The sequence below is a fragment of the Cnephaeus nilssonii genome, assembly GCF_951640355.1.
Source record: "Cnephaeus nilssonii genome assembly, chromosome: 11".
Classification (NCBI taxonomy): Eukaryota; Metazoa; Chordata; class Mammalia; order Chiroptera; family Vespertilionidae; genus Cnephaeus; species Cnephaeus nilssonii.
The window spans coordinates 6,448,275-6,471,725 of NC_137082.1; the positions used below are offsets into that span (position 1 = coordinate 6,448,275).

At 56.6% G+C, this 23,451-nt stretch overlaps 1 protein-coding gene across 1 annotated transcript in view; it reads left to right on the forward strand.

The window, feature by feature from the left end:
• BMP7 (bone morphogenetic protein 7) overlaps window positions 1-22,974 on the forward strand; it is a 77,047-nt gene extending 54,073 nt beyond the window's left edge. The window contains exons 4-7 of the mRNA XM_079784387.1: window positions 13,764-13,961; window positions 16,653-16,729; window positions 18,013-18,123; window positions 21,014-22,974. Coding sequence (XP_079640513.1) covers window positions 13,764-13,961; window positions 16,653-16,729; window positions 18,013-18,123; window positions 21,014-21,163 — 536 coding nt within the window. The 3' untranslated portion in view covers window positions 21,164-22,974. The remainder of the gene's footprint in view (window positions 1-13,763; window positions 13,962-16,652; window positions 16,730-18,012; window positions 18,124-21,013) is intronic.
• The last annotated feature ends 477 nt before the right edge of the window (window positions 22,975-23,451 follow it).

The window sequence follows — 23,451 nt, forward strand, 5'->3', positions numbered from 1 at the left end:
CCCTCCCTCTGCCGTGTGCCTGGCCCTCCCTCTGCCGTGTGCCGGCCCTCCCTCTGCCGTGTGCCTGGCCCTCCCTCTGCCGTGTGCCTGGGCCTCCCTCTGCCGTGTGCCTGGGCCCTCCCTCTGCCGTGTGCCGGCCCTCCCTCTGCCGTGTGCCGGCCCTCCCTCTGCCGTGTACCTGGGCCCTCCCTCTGCCGTGTGCCGGCCCTCCCTCTGCCGTGTGCCTGGGCCTCCCTCTGCCGTGTGCCTGGGCCTCCCTCTGCCGTGTGCCGGCCCTCCCTCTGCCGTGTGCCGGCCCTCCCTCTGCCGTGTGCCTGGCCCTCCCTCTGCCGTGTGCCTGGGCCTCCCTCTGCCGTGTGCCTGGGCCTCCCTCTGCCGTGTGCCTGGGCCCTCCCTCTGCCGTGTGCCGGCCCTCCCTCTGCCGTGTGCCGGCCCTCCCTCTGCCGTGTACCTGGGCCCTCCCTCTGCCGTGTGCCTGGCCCTCGCTCTGCCGTGTGCCTGGCCCTCCCTCTGCCGTGTGCCTGGCCCTCGCTCTGCCGTGTGCCGGCCCTCCCTCTGCCGTGTGCCGGCCCTCCCTCTGCCGTGTGCCCGGGCCTCCCTCTGCCGTGTGCCGGCCCTCCCTCTGCCGTGTGCCGGCCCTCCCTCTGCCGTGTGCCGGCCCTCCCTCTGCCGTGTGCCGGCCCTCCCTCGGGAGTGCCCGTGCACCGTCTGCTCACACCCTCTGCCCACTGTGCTCATCAGGCGTTGGTCTTTCTCTTCTTTATGTTTCAGAGACGTTTGGCCCTTTGTGGTTTGAGCTGCAGATCGTTTCCCAGTTCGTAGCTTTTCTTCTGACTGTGGTCAGTGCTGGGTGTGGCTGAGTGGATTCAGACAACGCAGCTGAATTTGATAATCGTGTCCTTTACCGAGCCCTAGGCCACCACTTGGGTCTGGAGTTGCCCCCTCTGCCTGAGCCTCAGGAAACCAGGCCATGAGCCCCACGGGAGGGGCCACGGAGTGAGGACCACTCTGGTTTTGTTTCCAGGCCGCTCACTTTCTACTGATGGTCCCCCCACCTTTCCTGCCCTCCTCCCACTGTCCACACCCCTGACACTTAAAAGTGGGACCTCCCAGGCACTGGGCTTTCCGTCCTTTTGCATGGGCTCAGCTCACTGCCCGCTGGGTCAGATGCAGCCTGTGGCTTGTTTTTGGGTGGCCTCTGAGCTTAGAGTAGCTCCCGCACTTTTAAATGGTTGAGAAAAATCAAAAGAAGGCTGCTTGGTGACATGTGAGATTATGTGAGACTTCTGCCCAGTGTCCACGAGTCAAGGCTTGTTAGCACAGAGCCACACGCACTGGTTTATGCGGAGTCTAGGGTCGCTTTGTGCTCTAACAGCAGAGTTGAGTAGTTATAACAGAGACTCTACGGCACAGAAAGCTGAAACTGTTTATTTTCAGAAATATTACAGAAAAAGTTGCCAACCCCTGCTGAGGATCACAGTCAGTTAAGTGTGAGAATCGCTAGGTTGGATAAGCAAAGCAGATTTCCCCGCACAACTTACCAGAGCTCTTATTTTGCCGATGTCCATTGTGCATCTCCTGCCGGGGAATGTGGCACAGAGGATTCCACACTCCTTTGGCAGTAAAATCATCCAGCCTTTCTTTTTCCTTCCAAGCCGCTGTGGCGCTTCCTGGGGACGAGGTAAAGTGAGGCAAAGGTAGACTTGGTTTCCCTCTTCAGGGTGCGCGTTTCCCTGGACTGTAGATATTGCCAAGACCTTCCAGCTGCACCCCAGTGGGTCCTGAGCTTCTAGGTTTGGTTTTTCTCCCAAGTGACACTCAATTCAGTCCCCCTCGTGTCAGGGGTGCCATCCTCTTTCTCCCTGAGTCAGGGTCTCCGTGGCCCTTGCCTCCAGCCCTGCTCCCCCGTTGGCTGTGGATGAGGCTCAGCACTGTCGAGGTGGCACAGCTGATGGTCAGAGTGTGGGCTCCAGAGCTGGTAGACTCCCCAGGTTCAAATCCCGGCTCTGCTGTTTCTACCACGTGACCCCGGGTGAGTCACTCCGTGTCTCTCATCTGGAAAGTGGGGTTCATAAGCGTTTCCGCCTCCCAGGGTGGTTGTGAAGGATTAGGTGAGCTCATGCAGGTGCAGAGCTTAATTGCTCAACCTGTGGTCGCGCCTCTGCTCAGCACAAGTAAGCGCGTTATGCATTCATTGTCTCCTGTCATCCTCACCATTCCCCAGTGAGCTGGGTGCTGCCACCGCCACCCACGGCAGTGCGGAGACTGACGCCCCCAAGATGTGGCAGGCTCTCCATTCCAGCAGCTGCCCAGGACCCCTCTCCATCCACGGGGAGTGTAGCCTAGTGGTCACAAGATGCTGCCTACAGTCAGCAAGGGTCGGATGCCCTGGTGCCCTGTCTCCTTCCCTCCCAGGTGGGCACTCAGCGGTAGGCATGGGTGCCGTCGCCCTGGGACTCGGCCGCTTAGTGTGGTTGCCTTGGTCAGGGAAGGGGCAGAGTTTACCAACGGGCCAGTGGCCAATTAGGCATGTGGATTTTTGGATCTTTTGGGAGTGAGATAAGAAGCAAGTGAGCCCAGCGTTTCAAAGACCGCAGGCCTGGCTGTGAGGTTCTTCCCTCCACGACATGGACTTTGTCCAGCACTAGGGAGGCACCATGAATATACAGATTCCTGCCCTCCCCTCCTCCCCGCCCGGCCCCCGGCTGGCCAGTCCCCAAGGGCGGGCCCAGGAATCTGCCTCTTCTCACAAGCTCCTTGGGAAACTTGGGGCCTGGGTCAGCAATAACAACACTGTGGAAAAGTTGTGCCCTGTGTTTTGGGGTACCCCCATTAATAAGATGCTACCCGGGCCGATGGGCTCCCTTTACGATGTGGGTCTAAGCCTTTCCTGTTAGATGTCTACACTGGGTAAGACCAGCAGGGCCCTCTGGGAGACTGTGGGTCCTGGAGTTCATTTGTTGGGCAGCCTGGTGCCCACCTACTGTGTGCCAGCCTGAGCTGCCTGTAGAGACAGGCTGGTCCCTGCCCTGGGACCTCTCACCAGCATTAACAGCTCCCTGAGCACCGCTGCCTGGGACGGCCCCTGGACAGGCCCAGCTCCCACTCCCCCATCAGGAACCCGAGGAGACGGGGCACTGAGTCAGGGGTAGAGCATCTAATCCTTGTCCAGACCAAGACAGCACCCTGCAGCCACTAGGCAGCGGCTAGAACACAGAGCCCCACCACCTGCCAGGGCCTCAGTTTCCCCACCTGTACAATGGGCATGTTCGTGACTGTGAGGCGGGTGAGCTTGTTTCCATCCTAAGGAGGCCCAGACATCACAAACCTTTTCTCAGAAGCTTTATGTTTGGCACGAGGTGAGCCCCTGCCCACCTGGCCTCCAAATGCGGCCTCGGACCACCCAGGCAGCCTGGGCCCGTTCCCTCTTCTTCCAGCCGTGGCCCTCCCGTTAGTCACCCCTAGGAACGGCGCAGCTGGGCCCCACTCTGGGGGGTCGCGGGGGAGGGTCTGGGAGGAAGAAGCCCACAAACTCCCGGGCACCTGTGGCTCATGGCGAGCCAACTGGGAGCGTCCCCTCATCTCCAGGATGGGACCCTGCAGGAAGGAGGCTGTGTCTGCTTGTCTTTCCCTTTTATGGGGGGATGAGAACAGCCTGGCGGAGTATGCCCTCCCCTTCCCCAGCATACAGGCTGCGCCCCCACGGGTGGGTGGGAGAGCAGAGGAGGAGGGGCACCCTGAGTGGAGGGGTTCTGACACATGTGGCCCCGCTGGGGTGGGAGCTGGCCCCTGCGAAGAGGACGCCCAGGCGGGGCTGGGGCAGCCGAGCCCTCACTGCAGGCCAGGCCCCAGGCCCGGCTCCTGCGCAGACCAGCGGCGGCACAGCCTGGGCCTGCCGACACTGGGCTCCTCCCGACAGCCTCTCGGCGCCTGGTCCCTCCACCAGTTCCAGGGGCTTCATGACGGTTGGGAGGAAGACAAGCGTGAATTCATGCCAAGTGCTGAGCCCTGGGCCTGGCACCCTGTCTGTGCTCGTGTTAGATATTATTTTTTAAATTTGTCTTTATTGTTGAAATTATGGTAGGTGTCCGCTTTCCCCCATTGCCCTCCTCCACGTAGATACTGTTGTTGTTGGCATGTTTAATTCTCACAGTGCCCCTGCCCACGTTATTGCCAGCATTTACAGAGGAGACACTGAGGCCGGGAAGGCCAAGCAACTAGACCAAAGTCACTCGCTCTAGGTACGCCTGTATGTCACCATGGAGTCTGACTCGCTCTTTGCTGAAGAGCCTTCTGAGGAATGTGGTCACCAGGGACCGGACTAGGGGCCCCGTGTGGTCAGTGTGCCCTCACTGGGCACACGGCCGGGCTGAGCAGACAGAGCCAGGGGCCCTGCAGCATCCTGGCTCCGCCCGGCTGTTCTCGGCACCTCCCCTCTCCTGGAAGGAGAGAGTGGGGAAAAGAACCCAGGAGCCAGTGGGCTCCCCGTAGGACGAACTGAAGGAGCCCACGACACAGAGGTGGCCAGGGCTGCATCTGACTTTCATGGGCTCCCCCTTCCACAAAGATATTAAAAAATCATGTTTTATGACCATGTTGGTACAAAGACAAACACAATCCTGGCTGGGTTAAAAATGAAAACATTTTCTCTGACCCTAAACGGTTCATGTTTTGCCCTCTGATTTTTAAGAGACATTAAAACATTTTCATGGGCCCCTAAAAGTGCTGTGGGCCCGGGCACTGCGCCCGAAGGACACGTTGGCCCTGGGCCCCGCATCCCAGGGCGGGTGATGCTGAGCGCTCCCTGCCCGGCACCTGCCCGTGCACACCAGCTTCCTCACCTGCGTAGGACGCACATCTGTCCTACGATGTGTCAGGGACTGTGACTGGCACGGGCTACGGGGGACAGAGCAAGCCTTTCGCTGTCGTGTGGCTCACGTCCTGGTGGGAAGAAGCCGAGCTTGAAGGCACCGTCTGCTGGAGGTCAGGGCCCAGGCGTGAGGACAAGCCCGCAGTCTGAGGACGGTGCAGGAGGGCTTCTGGCTGCTTGCCAGGGCAGGACACTGGGCTTCCCCGGCCACCTTCCGTCCCAAACCCACGGGGGATGAAGACCTCCAGGGCTGGGTCTCTTCCTCCTTGCAGATGTGGAAGCATCTGGTCATTTGTTCCCAAGAGGAGGACTCCAGCGTCCTCTCCTAGTTTGTGGGGTTCCCCTCCTCTCCCTCAGCCACAGAAGAACTAACTTGGAGGCTCAGGAGGGCAGTGTGGACCAGCCTTCCCTCTCTGATGCCGGAGGATGAGCTGATGGCCTCGTTTCCCTGACTCACACTTCCTCCTGGTGGTCCTCCAGCTGCTGCCCGCCACGCCCTGAGCTCCAGGACCAGAAGGCCCCTTTTGCTCCCGCCCTGCCCACCCCTGCCTCCTGGAGTCGGCTGTGTGGGTGTCCCGGTGTCCGTGTGCAAAGAGCCTCGGGCTCCTCTCCCCAGGTGTGGGGCACATGTGCCCTGATCCTCCCAGATGGCATGGGATGGGATTGCCAGGCATTTAAGGGATTGAGGGCATATGCTTGATGCTCAAGCCGCATCTGCTGGGGACGGCCTTGGAGGCGAGCCATTTGCCCGCAGCGGCCGCGGAGGATAAGCCCTGCAAAGCCAGGTTGGCGAGCAACCCGCCCCCAGCGCAGCTGCCTCCGTGGTGCCTGCTCCCTGGTGATTGCCTCACATCCTGTTTGTCCGGCCGCTGGAGCGAGAGAGGAAAGAAGAGGCCCGATGGCCCAGAGGCTGGGATGGGTCCGGGCGGGGCGGGCAGTGGTGGTGGGACGGGATTGGGCAATCGAGGCCAAGCAGATGTCACAGTGTTAACGACGGACTTGCTTGTCACTAGGGCCTTGGTCCATCAGGAGAAGCGGCTGGAATTAATGTGTTTTGCACCGTTAACGAGGAACATTCTTACACTGTGGGCCTCCTCGGGGCAGCTGATGGCCTTGGGCCTGGAAAACAAGGATGCCACAAGAAAACCAAGATGCCGCCCTGTCTGTGGGCGGTTGTGTCCCCTCCTTTCCCGACAGGCCCCATTTGTGCATGGAGCCTTCCTGGTTCGGCCTGCTGATTCTGCTCTTGCCACTGGTCTCTGTCCGCAGCTCACAGTCCTGCGGCCCCCTTCCCCCCACCCGGCTCGCCTCTTGGGAGGCCTTACTTCCGGTGCCTCAGGGAGCCTTCCTACCCCGGAGGCCCCCCAGGTGCCCACCCAGGCCCAGCTGATCCCTCCTCTGTTCTCCGAGACACCTGCTGGCCTCGGCGGCAGGTGAGATTAAGTGCTCAGGCTCGGGTCAGCTGGACCAGGGTGCGGACCCTGTCTCTGCCTCCTTGGTGACGAGTCCAGGGCAGATGGCTTCGTGCCTGTGACCTCGCTTTACTCATCTGTAAATACAGGATCAAGAGTCCTGTCCACGGAATGGGCTCAGCACGGTGCCGGGCTCAGAGCAAATGCTCGCAAGTGGTTATTTCTTATCTTTTGAGAACCAGTGACGGCGGGAAGCAGCTCTATCAGGAATATCAGATGTACCGGTTAATAATGCGGATTTTTTCACTAGATGGAGTTACATATATGTTGATATGTATGCGATTTGATATGTAGGCTATTTTGTCGTATTGACAGCAAGCTTCAAAACTTAATATGTCAAATTTTCTGAAGGTGTTAACATTTTTACGCTTAAAAATGTCGAATTTTGTGCCAAAAAAAGAGCATTTGCGGGAAGTTTTAATTCATTACTTTATTTTGAAGAAAAGTGCTGCTGAAAGTTATTGTATACTTCGGGAAGCTTATGGTGAACATGCTCCATCTCAAGATACTTGTGAACGCTGGTTTAAACACTTTAAAAGTGATGATTTCGATGTGAAAGACAAAACGTCCAGATCAACCGAAAAAGTTTGAAGACCAACAATGACAAGCATCATTGGACGAAGATGCATGTCAAACTCAAAAAACAACTTGCAGAAAGATTAAACGTTGCTCAGCAAACAATTTCCAATAGTTTACAAGCAATGGGAAAGATTGTAAAGGAAGGAAAACGGGTGCCATATCAACTGAACGAAAGACAAATGGAAAACCAGAAAGTCATCAGTAAAATGTTGCTTCAACGGCACGAAAGAAGGTCTTTTTTGCATCGAATTGTGACTGGCAATGAAAAGTGGATTTATTTTGAGAATCCCAAATGCACAAAATCATGGGTTGATCCAGGTCAACCATCAACATCGACTGCAAGCCCAAATCGCTTTGGAAAGAAGACAATGCTCTGCGTTTGGTGGGATCAGGAAGGTGTGGTGTATTATGAGCTTCTAAAAGCAGGTGAAACCGTTAATAATGATCGCTACCGACAACAAATAATCAATTTGAACCACGCTTTAATCGTAAAACGACCAGAATGGGCCAGAAGACACAGCAAAGTAATTTTGCTTCATGATAACGCACCATCACACACTTCAAAACCAGTTAAAGACATGTTAAAAGATCTTACCTGGGAAGTATTAACCCACCCGCCGTATTCACCAGACCTTGCTCCTTCAGATTACCACTTGTTCCGATCGATGGCACACGCACTTTCTGAGCAGCACTTCAAAACGTACGAAGAAGTGGAAAATGGGGTCTCTGAATGGTTTGCCTCAAAACAAGAAAAGTTCTATTGGGACGGTATCCACAAATTACCCGAAAGGGGGAAATGTGTAGCTAGCGACGGACATTACTTTGAATAAAGCACTTTTGATGTTTCCCTTGAAATTATTGTGTTTTCTTTGAACACAAAATCCGCATTATTAACCAGTGCCCCTGGTACTGTCCTGGTGATTCATAGGCAATGGGTTGGCTCCCCTTGTGGGGACATGCGGGTTTTCTTGACAAGTCTGGAAGCAAGTGGAGCAGAGGTCAGCAAACACTGTCAGTACCAGCTAGTAAGCGTGCTGGGCTTTGCGGGTCAGACCTTTTCTGTCGCGGCTCCTCAACTCTGCATTGCGGTGTGAATGCAGACAGACAAGTGTGGATGGATGCCCGGGCTGCGGTCCAGTGAAACCGTCTGTGGTCCAGAGAACAGCCGTGGGCCGATGGGCCCGGGGCTACAGTGTTTGGACCCTGGGCCAGAGCATCAACAGCAGGGAAGACTTCCCTCTTGGTCCCACATGTTGCCTGTGTTGGCGTTGGGGCCTGAGGCTCGTCACATCACATTTGGCTGCCTCCGCGCCCCGAGCGTGGAGGAAGGAAGCAGGTGGGCTGGATAAAGGGCGCTCTCTTCTTTCTAGGGCGGAAGACATTTCCCAGGAGCCTGCAGCAGCCATCCTAGAAGGAGCTGCCGGTGAGGCTGGGAAGGGTCTGATGGGCCACCTCCTTGGGTGGAGGAGGACCAGGGCCCAGGGCTGGGCAGGGCGTGGGGCTCCCAGGCTGGGCCCTCTCCACGCAGCTCCGAGTGGGAGCAGAGCCTGCGCAGACAGCCTCGCTGGCTCTCCAGGCAGCAGGTGTGATGGTCCCGGAGCAGATGAGCACCTGAGCGTGCAGACTGTGAGACGTTGGCCCCACAACGGACTTCACTCTGCTTCAGTCGCAGAAATGAAAACGTAGGCCACGAGCAATCCTGTGCTGGATGCTCCTCCTGACATGCATGGAGCCCCCCGATGTCCCGCTCCCGTGAAGGATCAGCCGCCTCGGGCGTCCACGCCAGGGGATACGCTCAGCAGCAAAGGCATGAGTGCTGACACCTGCAACCTCATGGGGGAACCTCAAGGACACGCAGGCTGAAAGAAACCAACGCAAAAGACCAGGAGTCCGTGTGCAGGAAAGGCCTGGAAAACGCAGAGCTAGAGGGACGAGAGCAGGTCGGGCTGGAGTGAGGGGAGGGTGTGACAGGCAGTTTGTCCCCCTCCGCGCTGCTGACATTTTGGATCTTCTTCCTCTGTTGTGGTGACGTGGTGTGCACTGTGGGACAATGAGCAGCACCCGCAAGATGCCAGCGCTCCTGCCCCCAGACTGCGGAAAACACGCCCTGGGGAGCAGAACGACCCGGTTCCACACACTGAGATGAAAGGCAGCAGGAGGGAGTTCTTTGGGGGCTGCTGGGCTGCTCTGTGCCCCGATGGAAGTGGTGGTTACAGGATCCATACTCGGGTTAAAACCCACAGATCTGGCCCTGGCCGGGCTGGTTAGTTGGTTGGAGTGTCGTCTTGTGCACAAAAAAAAAAAAAAAAAAAAAAAAAGGTTGCAGGTTCAATTCCCAGTCAGGGTGCATGTCAGAGGCAACTAATCGAAGTTTCTCCCTCTCTCTCTCTCTCTCTCTCTCTCTCTTTCCCTTCCTCTCTAAATAATCAATAAAAACATATCATAGAGTGAGCATTATAAGAAAAACCCCAACAGACCTGTGTATAAAAAAGGGTCAATATTACTATATGTTAACTTAAAAACTAAAATTTAAAACGCATCCCCCCCCCCCCCCACACACACACACACACACACACACAAAACCAAGCAAAACACCAGAGAGAGGCAAATGTTTACCAAAGAAGAAACCAGCGAATTCATTGCTCTGGGCCCTCTTTCTTACCTGCCAGTCAGCGGGCCAGACACCTCTCCACCACTTTCCTCCTCGTGCAGGAGGTCAGCTATAGTCGTACATCTGGTAAACCTTTCCATCCTAACTTAACCATCACCTCTTGGCAGATAAAAGCCCAGTTAAACACGAATGTCAGGTAAACAACTAATAATTGCTTAATATAAGTATGTCCCACAAACATTATTCATTTATCTGAGATTCAAATTTAACAGGGCACCTGCATTGTTATTTGCAAAATCTGACAACTCTATTCTTGGAGAAATCTTCAGGGTTTTTAACAAAGATGTTACTGATTTTCGGAGAGAGGGGAAGAAGGAGAGAGAGATAGAAACATCAATGATGAGAGAGAATCATTGATCGGCTACCTCTTGCACACCCCCTACTGGGGATCAAGGCACAACCGGGCATGTGCCCTGACCAGGAATCAAACCGTGACCACCTGGTTCATGGGTCAACGCTCAACCACTGAGCACACCAGCCGGGCAGTTTTTTTTGTTTTTTGTTTTTTTGTTTGTTTGTTTGTTTGTTGTTTTTAATCTATTAACCATTAGCTACAATATAAATCTTTTTCAACTTTCCTGAAGACACAGAGCTATGCTAAAACAGAATGTATGTCACCTCAGTCTCTCGGCCTGATTCATTCAGCTTGGCTCCCTACTCAGTGTGACTTCCCCCAGACATTTAAATACAAGTAATGGGAACGAACACTTGCGCGTGCTAAGTAAAACCTGTGTATGTGACATCATAAAATGCAAGTGAGCTCCTTCACAGCCGACCCGCTGGCCTTCTCCCCTGCACACTCTCCGCCCCTCCTGCGGGTATTAGCATAAATGAACTTTATGGATGAACATAACCTCGTGTTCCGTCTCTCCCCCACTTGTAGCCACGCTGGCTCACGTTGGGCCTCCTCCTCAGGGCTGATCTCAGGGGCCCTTCCTTTGTGGGTCTCCTTCCCAGTGGGACCCCCAGGGCGCATAGCGTCGCTGGCCTGGACACCGAGCAGGAATACTTGTGAAGAGATGCATGCCTTGTTTAGGTGGCTGGTTGCTACTTCATGCTGCACCCCGAATTTAATGATCTTGTCTGATAATGTCCCCATGGTCTCTCAGGTTTCAGCTAAAGGCTCAGCTGCAGTGACTTGTGTGCGTGGCGGTCGGGGAAGGTGTATGCATGGCCCCGGCTCTCCACCTGGGCGTTTTGGCTCCCAGGGGCACTGGGATACGTTTTTGGGAGCAGCCAGTGACGCTCCTCCACACCCTACAATACCCACGCAGCCCCCGGAGGGCACGTTCAGCCCCAACCCACGTGCCGGGTGGAGCAGCCACCGTGTCTCCAGTGCCCGTTTGGTGACCATATCTGGGCCCAGCAGGCAGGCCAGTGTGGCCCCCGTAGGCCAGTCCGCGGCAGGTGCGGGTGCAGAGCCCCCAGAGACCCCCCTCTTTCTGCTCCATCGCCCATTTCCCAGCGGAGGCTGTGGGTCCCTGGCCCTGGCTGTCCTGAGGGCCCAGGAGCAAGCCAGCCCGCCGTCCGCCATCGCGGGAAACGTAGGGTTACAGTATCGGGCCACATTGCATTTCCAGGCATTTTTATTTTGCCCTTAAAAACCTTCCAGGGGGGAACGCAAATCCGAGGAGCTTGTCTTTAATGGTTCCTTTTACAGAACTGCTCCAATTATAGATGGTGAACTCCGGGAAACCCCGCTAAAGAATGCAGGAGAGCGAATGTTAAAGGGGTTAATTTAGGGGAAAATAGTGGCGGATGGGGAGCTTGGTCTTTGAAACGCCCTCGTTGTTAAAAAACCAAAGCAAACCCCTGGTGCTGGCCTGGTCCTTGGGAGGCGGTTTCCTGCCTTCGCCCGTCTGGAGGGCTCCAGGTGAAGTTAATTCCAGATGCGGATGGGCCAGGGCTCCCGGAGCGAGGGTTCCACTGGCCGCTGGCCCCGCACCCAATGTGGGGTCACGTCTGTTGTGGTTACGCAGCCTGAGCTTCCGCGCCGGGGTCCTCGGGCGGGGTATTCCGTCTCTCTGGGATCGGCTCTCTTTGTCCGCCTCTTGCTTTGTCTTTCTTTGGAACACTCTCACCACCGGACATGGCATTACGTACATGTTGGCCAGTGGCCTCATGGTTGCCAGAGCCGAGAGATCGCCCGTTTTCCCATCACCCCGGCCCACTGGCAGAGCACAGGACATGGCGACTGCTCCATCCGCTTCCCCAGGATCCCATACCCTCCTGGTGCCCTTCCTCCTGCCCAAGCTGCTCCCAGACCCTTCCTCCCTGGCCTGTGCGCAGCCTCTGCCCCGGGCTCTGGTCTCTCAGTGGCGGCGATGGGCACCTGGACGCAGCCCGCACATGGCGTGCCAGCGACACGCTCTCCCCAGGGAGCTCGTCCGGTCTCCACGCGGCCTGGCCGCAGCCCGAGCCGGCATTTACCAGGCGCCATCCAGGTGCAAAGCTCTGCTCGGAGGAGCAGCCGTGTTGAGTGCCAGGGCCGGGGCTTGAACTCAGGAAGGCTGGCACTGGGCTGGAGCGGGTCTGGGTCCCAAGTCTGTGTCTCCCCCAGATCAGGAGCCAACCCCAAGCTGTGATGTTCTGCTGCCACCTTCCACCTTCCCAGTTCTCCCCTCTGCCCCGCTCCTACCTTGGCTTCTGCACCTCAGTAAAGGCCCCGCCCTTCTCCCAGGTGCTCACGCCCAGAGCGAGGAAGTCACGTGTCTTCTCACCTTTACATCCGCTCCCTCAGCAGTCCCCTCGGTTCCCCTCTCTGAGCAGATCCAGGCTGGGTCGTCCCCGGTCGAGGCGTTGTATTCTAGTTACGTGACCGTTTGGTGAACTGGGTGAAAGGTACGAGGCCTCCCTGAAGTCTTTTTTTTTTTTTTGCAATTTCCTGTGAGTCAGTAATTATTTCTATACAAGACATTACAAATAAAATAAATTCTAAAGGTGGATTTAAAAATGAACTCCTGAAGCCTGCCCAGGCCCACCTCCCCCTCGTCTCTGGCTCCTGTCCTGGGCCCCACTGTGCAGTCTCCAGGGGCAGCCGGGGCCATCTTTTCAGACAACTCAAGTTGCCCACTGCTCAGCTCTCGGACCCGTGGTTTCCACTTCATGCAGATCATGAGGATCCTGGGGCTTCAGTAACAAAACACCAGCCGGGGGCTGAGGACAACAGGACTTGAGTCTCTCCAGTCGGGAGCTCCAAGTCCAAAGTCAAGGTGCCCCAGGGCTGTGCTCCCTCCACAGGCCCAGGAAGGGTCCTGCCGTGCCTCCCGCTCCTGGTGGCTTCCGGCACTCCTCAGTGTCCCTTGGCCATCCTGTGTGTGTGTGTGTGTGTGTGTGTGTGTGTGTGTCTGCCTTCACATGGCCTTCTTCTCAGGACACCAGTCTTTGGGTTAGGGCTCTTCCTAATCCAGCATGACCTTATCTTAAGCGATTTCATAGGCACAGATGCTATTTCCAAAGAAGGTCACCTCCTGATGTCCCGGGGACATGAACTTGGGGGAACACCATTCGACACAGTAAACAGTAAGGCAGAGTGCTCGCTGATGCCTTACGGTCCCCACCACTTCCCTCTGACTGCCCCCTTCTGCCCCTCACCCCCAGCTCTGCTCCAGCCCACGGCAGAACTCGCCCACCTGGCTCCTGCCTCTGGGCATTTGCCTTGGCAATGCCCTCTGCCGGGAATGCCCTCTCCCCAAATATCCTCATGGCTCTCCTCCTCCCTGCTACCCGGTTCTGTGTGCAAATGGCCTCTCCGTGCAGAGGGTGGTGGACATGAGGGCGGCTTGCAACCATCCCCACCTTCCCTGGCCCCGAGCAGGATTGCCCCACCTCTTGAAATTAGATGGATCATGTGACTGCTCTGCCCAAGGAAATGTGAGTGGAGCTTCCTCTAGCCCGGCTCTGCCCCCTCCCGCTTCAGCTTTTACCCTGGGATACCTGCCCGCCTGCCCCGCCAGGTTGCCTGCCCAGGGGACAGGCGTTTCCCGGTGTGGTTCCTCACTGTGCCCTCAGCTCCCAACACAACCTGGCACAGAGCCAGCGCTGAATAATATAGGCCGGTGGACGATGCAAATGCGTGAGTGAGCTGTGAGGCATGCGTGCAAACCCCCCCTCCTTCCCTCGCCAACCGCCTCTCCTGTAACTGTCTCCTATGCATTTGCTTCCGATCTAGGGCAGAGCATCAACCCCAAGTTGGCGGGCCTGATCGGGCGGCACGGGCCCCAGAACAAGCAGCCCTTCATGGTGGCCTTCTTCAAGGCCACCGAGGTCCACCTTCGCAGCGCCCGCTCCACGGGGAGCCGGCAGCGCGGGCAGAACCGCTCCAAGACGCCCAAGAACCAGGAAGCCCTGCGGATGGCCAACGTCGCAGGTATGCCGGGGGCGGGAGGGTCCACGCAGACCCCGGGGGCCCACGCATGGGCCCAGCGAGGAGGGGCTGGGGAGCCCTGCTCCACCCATAGTTGTGGAGCCGGTGCAGCAGGAAACGGCCCACAACCCCCCCGACAGCTCACCTCTTGGCTGTCCACGTGCAGAAATGCAAGTACCAAACTCGAGTATAACCAGAGGCCAGCCATGCAAGTTCCTAAACAGACAAAACTGCGGCCACAGTACGTGAAGGAAGGCGCTGAAAACCTGTGGGAAGATGCCACACCCACTTCCCAGGGAGGCTGCTGCCCGGGGCGCGGGGAGGATTCAAAGTGGGGGACTTTGCTGCACCTTTAGTTTTATTTTTTAAAGTGAAAAATATTTGAAACTCCTGGCAAATTTGCATATTTGTTAAGTGCGGTTTCCCCGCCGGAGTCGCTCTCCCGGCACTCTGCGCTGGTCCCGAGGCAGGGCCCAGGCAGCGGGCGGCCGTGTGGGACGCCTAGCTGAGCTCAGCGGTCCTGCTCCTGGGCGTGGCGTTGGTCCCAGGAAGCACGAAGGGGCACATGGGTATGTAGAATACGTAAAGCAGCCACACCCCCAGGTCAGCCTTATCTTGTCAACAGCTTGTTTTGCCTCACCGAGCTGATTTTGGACTTTCTGTTCAGTTCCCTTTTCGAGGCGAAGGGCAGTATGCTTGCTGTGGTTGGTGAAGGTTTTAGGCGCAGGCTTCCTGAGCCCGCAGGCCCGGATGATGGCTGTGGTTGGTGAAGGTTTTAGGCACAGGCTTCCTGAGCCCGCAGGCCCGGATGGACCGTGGTGGGTGTGGTGGCTCCCGAGTTTGTGCACAGGGTTTTGCAGGGCTTGTGCTCTGCCAGGTGCATCCATCCTTTTCTCATCCCGAGTTTGTGCACAGGGTTTTGCAGGGCTTGTGCTCTGCCAGGTGCATCCATCCTTTTCTCAAAGGGGTCTGTGATCCCCACATTAAAAACCAACTGAACCCCTGAATTTGTGTTGGAAACATCCAGGCCAGGCTCTTGGGGGCTGGGGGTCAACGGTGAAAGCCAACCGTGGTCTGCCCCGAGGACTCTGGTACCTCAAAGTCTCCCACACTCAGTTCCCACCCCCCCCCCCACATCCCCGTCAAGTCTCCACTTACATAACCCCCAGGACGGGGCTCTCACTACCTCACATGCAGCTGTTCTTTCTTGCCTGGAACCTGCCTCCTTCCTGTGGATTTCTACTTCCTGGCCCTGTTGGAAGTTCAGCTAAACTCTGCCTGGAAGTTTGATAAGAAAAGAAATACCGAGACCTGGGCCCCACCGCAGGCTTAGTAAACCAGAATCTGTGTGTGGGTGTGTGTGTGCACGTGCCCCTGGGGGTGCTTCGCCTCTTGTGCGGGGCTGGGAGTCCTGCTGCAGGGCCACACAGGCGGCCTCTCTTGGCAGGCAGCCCCCTGTGTGCGGGAAGGAGGCGTGCTGCCGGCCGGGAAGCTCTTCCCTGCAAGCTAGCCCGCCCCCAGGCCTTGCACTGCTCTTCACAGGCTGTGGTTTGGGGATGAGACTGGGGTCGCTGCCTTCCCTCCACACCCTTCTCCCCACCCACGTTTGGACCCAGCTCCCTGGTAATTAGCCGCTCTCGGCAGATGACCCGCAGGGGTAGGAGCTGAGCCCCAGCACCAGTCCTAACTCGTTAGCTGCTCAGGCGGGGGCTCCTGGCGGTGGAAGAAGCAGCGCCTCCTGCCCCTGCTGGCTGTTGGGGTGGGAGGGGCAGGACTGGAAGGGCAGGGGGGCTGGGGCCTACTTCTGAGCGTCCCTTTTCTTCCCTTTCTGCACCAACATTGCCAGCTGCTTGGATCTGAAGCTATAGGAGGGCTCCGTGAGAAAAAAGTGCCACGATTGATTAACAATGTCTGCCGTGCGCAGAGGAAGGACCAGTAGCAGCCTGCGTGCCACTTTCCAACCCCGTCTTAAAGCAAAGCAATGACATTGGGCTTCATGTTGAAACCCAAGGCCCGACAGACCAAGGCCACGAGCAGCTCATGGAGCTAGTGTGGACAGGCAGCTGTGTGTGTATGTGTGTGTGTGAGGGGTTGCATGTGTGTGAGAGAGTATGGATCAGACAGAGAGAGAAAGGCAGATGTCGATGTGTTTACGAGTCCTGAATCCGTACCCACATGCCTGCAAAGCTCACGCACTTCCGGAAAACCCCAGTGCATCATTTCTCTCCTCAGAGAAACCTCAGAGGTTTTTTCTGGAATCAGTGTGACTTGACTTCCTGCCCTCTTGTTTCTTCTTGGTGGGGTGTGATGGGGGCTGTGTCCCAGGCCCTGTCTTTACCCTCTGGCTGGCCTCCATGGTGAGGCTGGTGGAAGCAGGGCCCTCGGGCAGCCTCCTGCAGCAGCCTCCTGTCGGGCATGGATGGGCTTTGACTCCATTATGGTGCCCGGGCAGATGTGAGCATCTAAACCCACCTGGGTGTACAGACACCAGAGTTGCCAGAAGGATCCAGAGGGTGCTGTGAGCTGGGACTGTGAGAGCAGGAGAGCTTGGCCTCTGCATGCGGTTGGCTGGGGGTGGAAGTGAGTTTGCAGGCCATGGTCCTCGAGCAGCGTTTATGTCAGAAAAGCCACCCTCCAGCGCCACACCTGCCTAACGCGTGTGCTGCCGCCCCTCCCCGCCGTTCTCATCCGCAGAGAACAGCAGCACTGACCAGAGGCAGGCCTGCAAGAAGCACGAGCTGTACGTCAGCTTCCGCGACCTGGGCTGGCAGGTAAGGGTGGGCCCCGGGGCTCCCCCAATGGTGTTTCTCCTCTGCATCCATAAGACCCTGGTTTCAAGTGTCCTAACCAGGGCAGAGGATTTAGGGGGTGGGTATGGGGTGCCTCATGAAAACCCAAGAGTAGAAATGTGGCTGTGACTCAAGCTGGACACGGAACCCCATTCTGCATGTGAACCCCGTTTCCATCTGTGCTGGCTGCTCAGACGGGTGCCAGAATCCAGCTGCCCTCCATCCCCTGCCATGACTCACATTCCCAGGGAAGGGACCGATGGGCCCCGCTCGGGTCAAGCACTTGTCCCGGACCCAGTGAACGATGCTAGGGGTGGGGTCGTGCTGTCGGAACATGGCTGCCCCCGCTGGAGCCAGTTGGATGGAGTGAGGCGAAGGGCAGGGGATGAGCCCTAGGAGAGGAGTGAGGGCCACACAGTCTAACAGCCAGGAGCCCCTGCGACGTCCCGGGCCCTCTCTAGCCCCTGGAGGTGCAGCCATGAGCAAGCAGCCACCTGTCCTCTCGAGCTCACACAGCCTGGGCAGGGTGTTGTCTAGGTCACCAGGTCAATGGGAGAGTCCAGAGTCTTCCCTGGGGCTCGTGCCCCAGAACGCTCACCCCCAGGCACTGCGTGCAGCCAGCGTGGACGCCTCCTCGATTCTGTCCTCACACTCATGACGACACCATGCTCTCAGGGCGCCCGGTCCTGCTTGGGTTCTGTGCTAGGACAGAGCCCCAGACTCCGGGCTCCGTGGACTAGAGTCCGTGAGGGTGTATTTGTCACTGGAGCAACCTCTGTGCACTAACCTGGGCCTAAAGCAAGCATGGCCGCGTGCATTCGTTTTTGAGCCGCATATGGGTACCGGGCACGTGCTGGGCTGTCTACACTCACTGCATTCGCACCACGATGGGTTAATAGTCTCCCTCCCAGGCAGGTGAGCTGCAGCGTGGAGGTTTTGTTTATACAAATGGCCAGTCTGTTACCACGTAGTAGAGGTAAAGGTGATGCCACCTGGCCATCCCTCTCTGTGCCAACTTCCCATAAAACCACCATGTCCGTTCTGGGCTCAGCCCAGCCCCTCGAGGTGGTCTGTTCTTCATTTGGCATTCTGCTGGGACCATGAGGGGCTGCCACCCACCGCTGCCTCTTCAGGGCCCACGGCTGCTCAGGGTGTCTGACGTGGGAGCCCTGCAGCCTGGCCCACAGCAGGAGGGTTTTGACCTGCCCACGTTTCCACGGGCCCTGGACACAGCGCTCACGCCCCACACTCCCCTGTCCCCGCAGGACTGGATCATCGCGCCCGAGGGCTACGCCGCCTATTACTGCGAGGGGGAGTGCGCCTTCCCTCTGAACTCCTACATGAACGCCACCAACCATGCCATCGTGCAGACACTGGTGAGTGCGGCTGCACACCAGCGGGGGCCTGGGCAGCGGGGCCACGGATCCGCCTGGGCTCCTCCAGGCTGGGGCCCGAGCAGGTCTCTGCCCAAGGCCACACCATGACGTTCAAGGGCCCCTTTCCCTGTAAAACAAGGTTAAAAATTATCGTTTACTACTGTGTTGATAATCTTTGACCCTCATGTTGACTTATTTCTCTAATTTCAAAAGAAATTAGACCACTTTTGTGCATTCCTAAAGGTACAGTGGGCAACAGTCACTGTGCCTGGTGGAGAGGTGGCTGTGGCCCCGCCTCTGTTTGGGGGCTGCTGTCCTGGTCCCCCCCCCCCCGCCACAGTGCCTGGTTCCCCCCACAGTGCCTGATCCCCCCCACAATGCCTGGTCTCCCCGCCCCCCCCCCCCCCCCCCCCCCCCGCCACAGTGCCTCTTCCCACAGCTCACATCCACCTCCTGGCCTTGAACTTTACAGTCAGTCATTCAGGGAATTTACTGTTTATTGAGGGTCTACTGTCTGTGGCCCCTGCAGGGGGAGCTGGGGACACTGCGGGGCCAGCAGGGCCTCGTTGTCCAGGGGAGGGGACAACCAGGAAACAAGTGAGGAAAGGCCAGAGGGAGGAAGTGGCAGGAAGATGGCGCACCAGGAAATTAGGATAATGAGATGGGCTGGGGAGCCAAGGACTCTTTCCGGCTGACCTTTTCCATGGGGTCATGGGAGGATGCAGTGATAATGAGATATTAACAAGGTGCCCAGCACCGATGACACAGATTACACATTACTTTTGCTACCCTACCAACAGCAATAGCAATGAGTTAGGGACTTTGTTCGTTAGCTTGGAATCGGGGGTTCAAGGACCTTGGTTGCCTAGCTCCCTGCCCTGAACATTGTCTGGGCCTTTCCTGACAACTGCTCACCCTCCCTGGCTTGAATGCTCCTGATGACAGACAGCTCATTACCCAGGGCCATCCCTCTCCCACAGTTCGGTTTGTTATGGAGCTTTGTGCTCTTTAGTTTAGTGTCGGCCTCCCTCTTGCCTCGTCCCGTCCCTTTCGCTGGGACCAGGCTCTGTCCTTAGTGGGACAGCCTCTTTGTCCAGGGCCCCGCCCCCAACAGCAAACTCCAGAGCCCATTTAGGATTGAAAGTTCCCGCGCTGGAGACGAATAGTCCCCCAGCCTACTCTGTGGCCTGGACCTGCTCCCCCGTCCCCTGTGGTCCTGCTCCGAGGACCCAGGAGGTGATGGGCGTGTCTCCCAGGCTGGCAGGGGCACACCTCTACCCTCTGACCCTGCCTTTGTGGCCCTGTGACCACCCACTCAGTCCTCGCTTCATCAGAGACCTCAGGCTCAGATGAATCCTCCGATTATTCTGAAATGGGGGTCATGTTTTCAAAGGGGGCGAATCCTTGTCTTCCAGGAGCCCTAGTGAGAAACAGACGGAGCGAGCTGGCATCTGGGATTTGCTTTAAAGTGATCCCGGGTGGAAAAGATGGGGGAAGGTTTAGATTTTAAGGCTGTGAGCAGTCATCCCCGGTGCTTCCACTGGGCCCTCGTGGAGTGTTGGAAACCTGGAAACGTCCCCTAAAAAAAACCCAGAACCGAGTCTCCAGCCTGTCCTGAGCTGTTGGCATATCTAACTGCGCTGCTTTGGTTGCTGCAGTCAGTTTGTGGCCTGAGAAGAGAGGTGTTTAGTTTTCCCCAGTCCTCACTATTCCTTATTGTCTCACTCCTGGCCTCAGTCACGCATCAGTGACACTCAGGTGGAAATGCAGGCGTTTGAGTTTGTTTACCCCGACCCTTGTCCTGTGTAAGGACGCAGAAGCCCTGAGTGAGAGGGGGCCTACGCCTGAGCGACTGGCCGGCCTCGTCATCCCACCTTCTGGATGTCCGTCCACCCAAGTGTTTGCCCAAATTCCTTGCCTCTTACTTTTATTGCTCAGGAGGCAAAACAGTCTAGTGTGGCCTAGACCTGCACCATGCGATGAAGTAATATTTTACATGTGGCTCTTGAGCACTTGACGTGTGCCCAGTCTGGGTTTTGAAGACTTGGTACAAAAAAGGTAAAATATCTCATGAGTGACTTTTTAATGTTAAGTATATTTTGAAATAGTAATATTTTTGAAATACCAGGTTGAACTAAATATGTTATTTAAATTAACGTTACCTGTTTCTTTCCCATCTTTTTAAATGTGGCTGCGAGAACTTTTCAAATGACAGGTGGGACTCTTGAATAGGACAGATCTAGCTCAGAGGTCAGCAGCCTTTTTCTGAAAAGCGCCAGATGGTAAATGTTTTTTACTTGAGAGTCATAAGTTGCAATTGCTCCACTCTGCCCTCATAATGAGAAAGCAGCCATAGGTGCTATGTTAATGAATGGGCGGGGATGGGTGCCAATAAAACTTTATTCACAAAACCAGGCGGCAGGGCAGGATTTGGCCTGCAGGCTGAGCCTGGTCCAGCTCCGTGGTTCTCAACTTGGGGCAGTTTGGCCCCCAGGGATATTTAATGTCTAGCAACACTTTTGGATGTCATGATTGGGGGGGGGGGGAATGCTTCTGATGCTCGGGCCCTGGGGTGCTGTTAAAATCCTACAGTGCACAGGACAGCCCCGTAAGAGAGAGAGATCTGGCCCCCCGTGTCTGATCTGGCCACCGACATGCCCTTGTGTGCTGCACAAGCCTCTGTTCGGGCACGTGGGTCCCTCATCTGTGAAGCAGGGAGGATCACAGAACCAAGTTAGTGACGCAGAATGTGCTCAGAACTGGGCACGCTCGGGGAGTGTCCCCTCGGTCATTCTGCCCAAGCAGTGCATGTCCCTTGCACACATAAGGAGGCCAGAGAGAAGGGCCCGGCCACGTCTCACCACGACCCATGTCTCGGTGTGCGTTCCAGGTCCACTTCATCAACCCGGAGACGGTGCCCAAGCCCTGCTGCGCCCCGACCCAGCTGAACGCCATCTCCGTGCTCTACTTTGACGACAGCTCCAACGTCATCCTGAAGAAATACAGAAACATGGTTGTCCGGGCCTGTGGCTGCCACTAGCCTCCTGGAAGGCAGACCCTTCGGGGCCACCTGTTCCGGATCCTGCGACTCACCACCCAGGGGTCCCAGGCCCACCTTGGCAAGGAGCCCGCAGACCGGCCGCCTGGTGCGAGGCCTTCCCGTCCCCCTCCCCAACTTTAACGGCGTAGCAGCGTTAAGGATTCGAGAGGCAAATGGCTTTTGATCAGTTTTCTGTTGTCATCCTATGGACAAGATCCTAGAAGCTGCTGCAGGCAAAAGGTAACAGGAAGAAAATTATATAAAGAAAACCTGCCCGGCCACGGTCGTGGGCTGTGAGGTCTCGGCCGTACGCTGACTCGTTCCCGGGGCAATGAGGAGCGCCCCTCACCCAGGACCCAGCGGTGGGAGGAAGGGGCGCAGGGAGGGGTGGGCGTGTGGTGTCTGTGCTGAAGGAACGACGCGGAAGTGCCTGTAATACATGTCCCAATAAAACGAATGAATGAAAATGGTTAGGATGTTACAGATATATTTTCCTAAACGATCTACCCCCATTTCTTGGTTTCCCCTGATTTCATAAACAGAGGCTGTGGCTGGCGGACGGCGGGGAGGCCCCCCTCCATTCCATTTGGGTTTCGTCTGAGGTTTCCAGAGACCCAGGGTTACGTAGACTTGCCCAAGCCCAAGATTTGGCTGGGAGGGGGGAGGACAAATTTTGCTCAGAGGAAGGGGTGTGTTGATCTCGAAGGAAAAATGCGTTTCGTCATTCAGCTGGGCGTGTGATGGCCCTGCGGCCCGGCAGATGTTCGCAAGTGCTCGTCCAGTTCCCCCGGCCAGGACATCCGTCCAGTTCCCCCGGCCAGGACATCCGTGTGGGGCAGAGTGGAGGACGACAGCGTTAGCACAGAACCGGCGACTTGACCCTGAACTCTGGCCAACATGGCCCTGTCTAAACACGCCCCAAGGAACCCTAGGTCTCCATAGGGCTACTACCCTTCCCCCAAGTAGGCTTGTCTGTCGTGCAGTGACAGCTGCGTTCTGAAGTCTGGGCCGAGGGCCCCTCTTCTCATTGGCAGACCCCTGCTGAGGGCTCTGCAAACGATCGATCAGCTCCTTGAAGCGCAGTGGGAGCTGTGCTGGGCGTAGGTGAGCTGTCCCAGATCTCCAGGGGAAGGACCTAGAGCCTTTGAGAGTGACGTCCTCGCTGAGTGTCCCGATTGGAATGGTTCCTGGGGAGAGCCTTCCTCGCCTTGGCCGGTGGCCCCCTAAACAGTGTGCACCGCCTCCCGCTGCAGCACAGGGCTGGGGGCACCAAGACCAGCCTTACCCAGAAGGCCCTGGGACAGGCTCTGGTGGGACCGTTCCTCTGTCGTGATTAAGTTTGTTGCTGGAAACTTTGGGGAAACTTTGTTTTTTACTTTCTTTTGCTTTTTCTTCTTCAGTAGCTTGGGCTGCAGCCTTCACTCGGGCTGGTCCACAGGGAAGAGTCGCTGTTTCTGTGACATTTTATCTCATCTGTTGGCAGATATGGGGGTTTTGTGTGATCCCCTCTTGGTGCAAGTTTTCTCACCTCTGGTTAGCATCGTTTGTACATTGAAACTGTAAATAGCTGTTCCAAAACAAGTTATTTATGTCCATCAGAAGCTCCTTTAGACCCTCTTCCAGTCGCTTGTTTGGGACGATGAGCTTGCTTCCCTCCAACCGGCTTGTTTTCTTATTTAAGACTATTTATTAACGTCGGACCAATGTACCTTCAGCTATTGCGTAGAGCAGTCCTCAGCGAAAATTCTGTATAAATAGACAAAATAAAAAGGGTTTTGACTTTGCAATAAAAGGAGACATTTGGTTCTGGTTCCTGGGCCTGTGTGTATGTGTTTTGTTTTGTTTTTTCCTCTCAACTCTGGACACTGGCATCCTCTTGGTCTGCTAGGAGCTCTCTGCCTGGCCTCCGCCATTCACACACTGTTATCATCCAGGCCCGGGGCGGACGGGGCACTCATCAATATTCGGTGCAGCTGTGTGGGGCGCTGGGCAGGAGGGATGGAGCCCAACAACAAATGTGAATTTGGTAGGCTCGACTACAAAGATCCTTCCCTGAGTTACATGTAGCACAGCTGTCAGCAGCTGTTTCAAAGAGGCAGGGGGTAAATTAGCTGTGTTTACTGCTAACATAGTTGAAAGGTTTAGTCATCCCAATAAAATAGAGGCAGAAGAAAGAAAGAAAGAAAAAAAAAAGGTGGGAGGGGAGTGTACACCCAAACGTCTTGAGCAGCACAGGCTGCAGAGCCGCCGTCGTCCAGTGCAGATGGTTTCGGTGGTTTGGGGGCTGC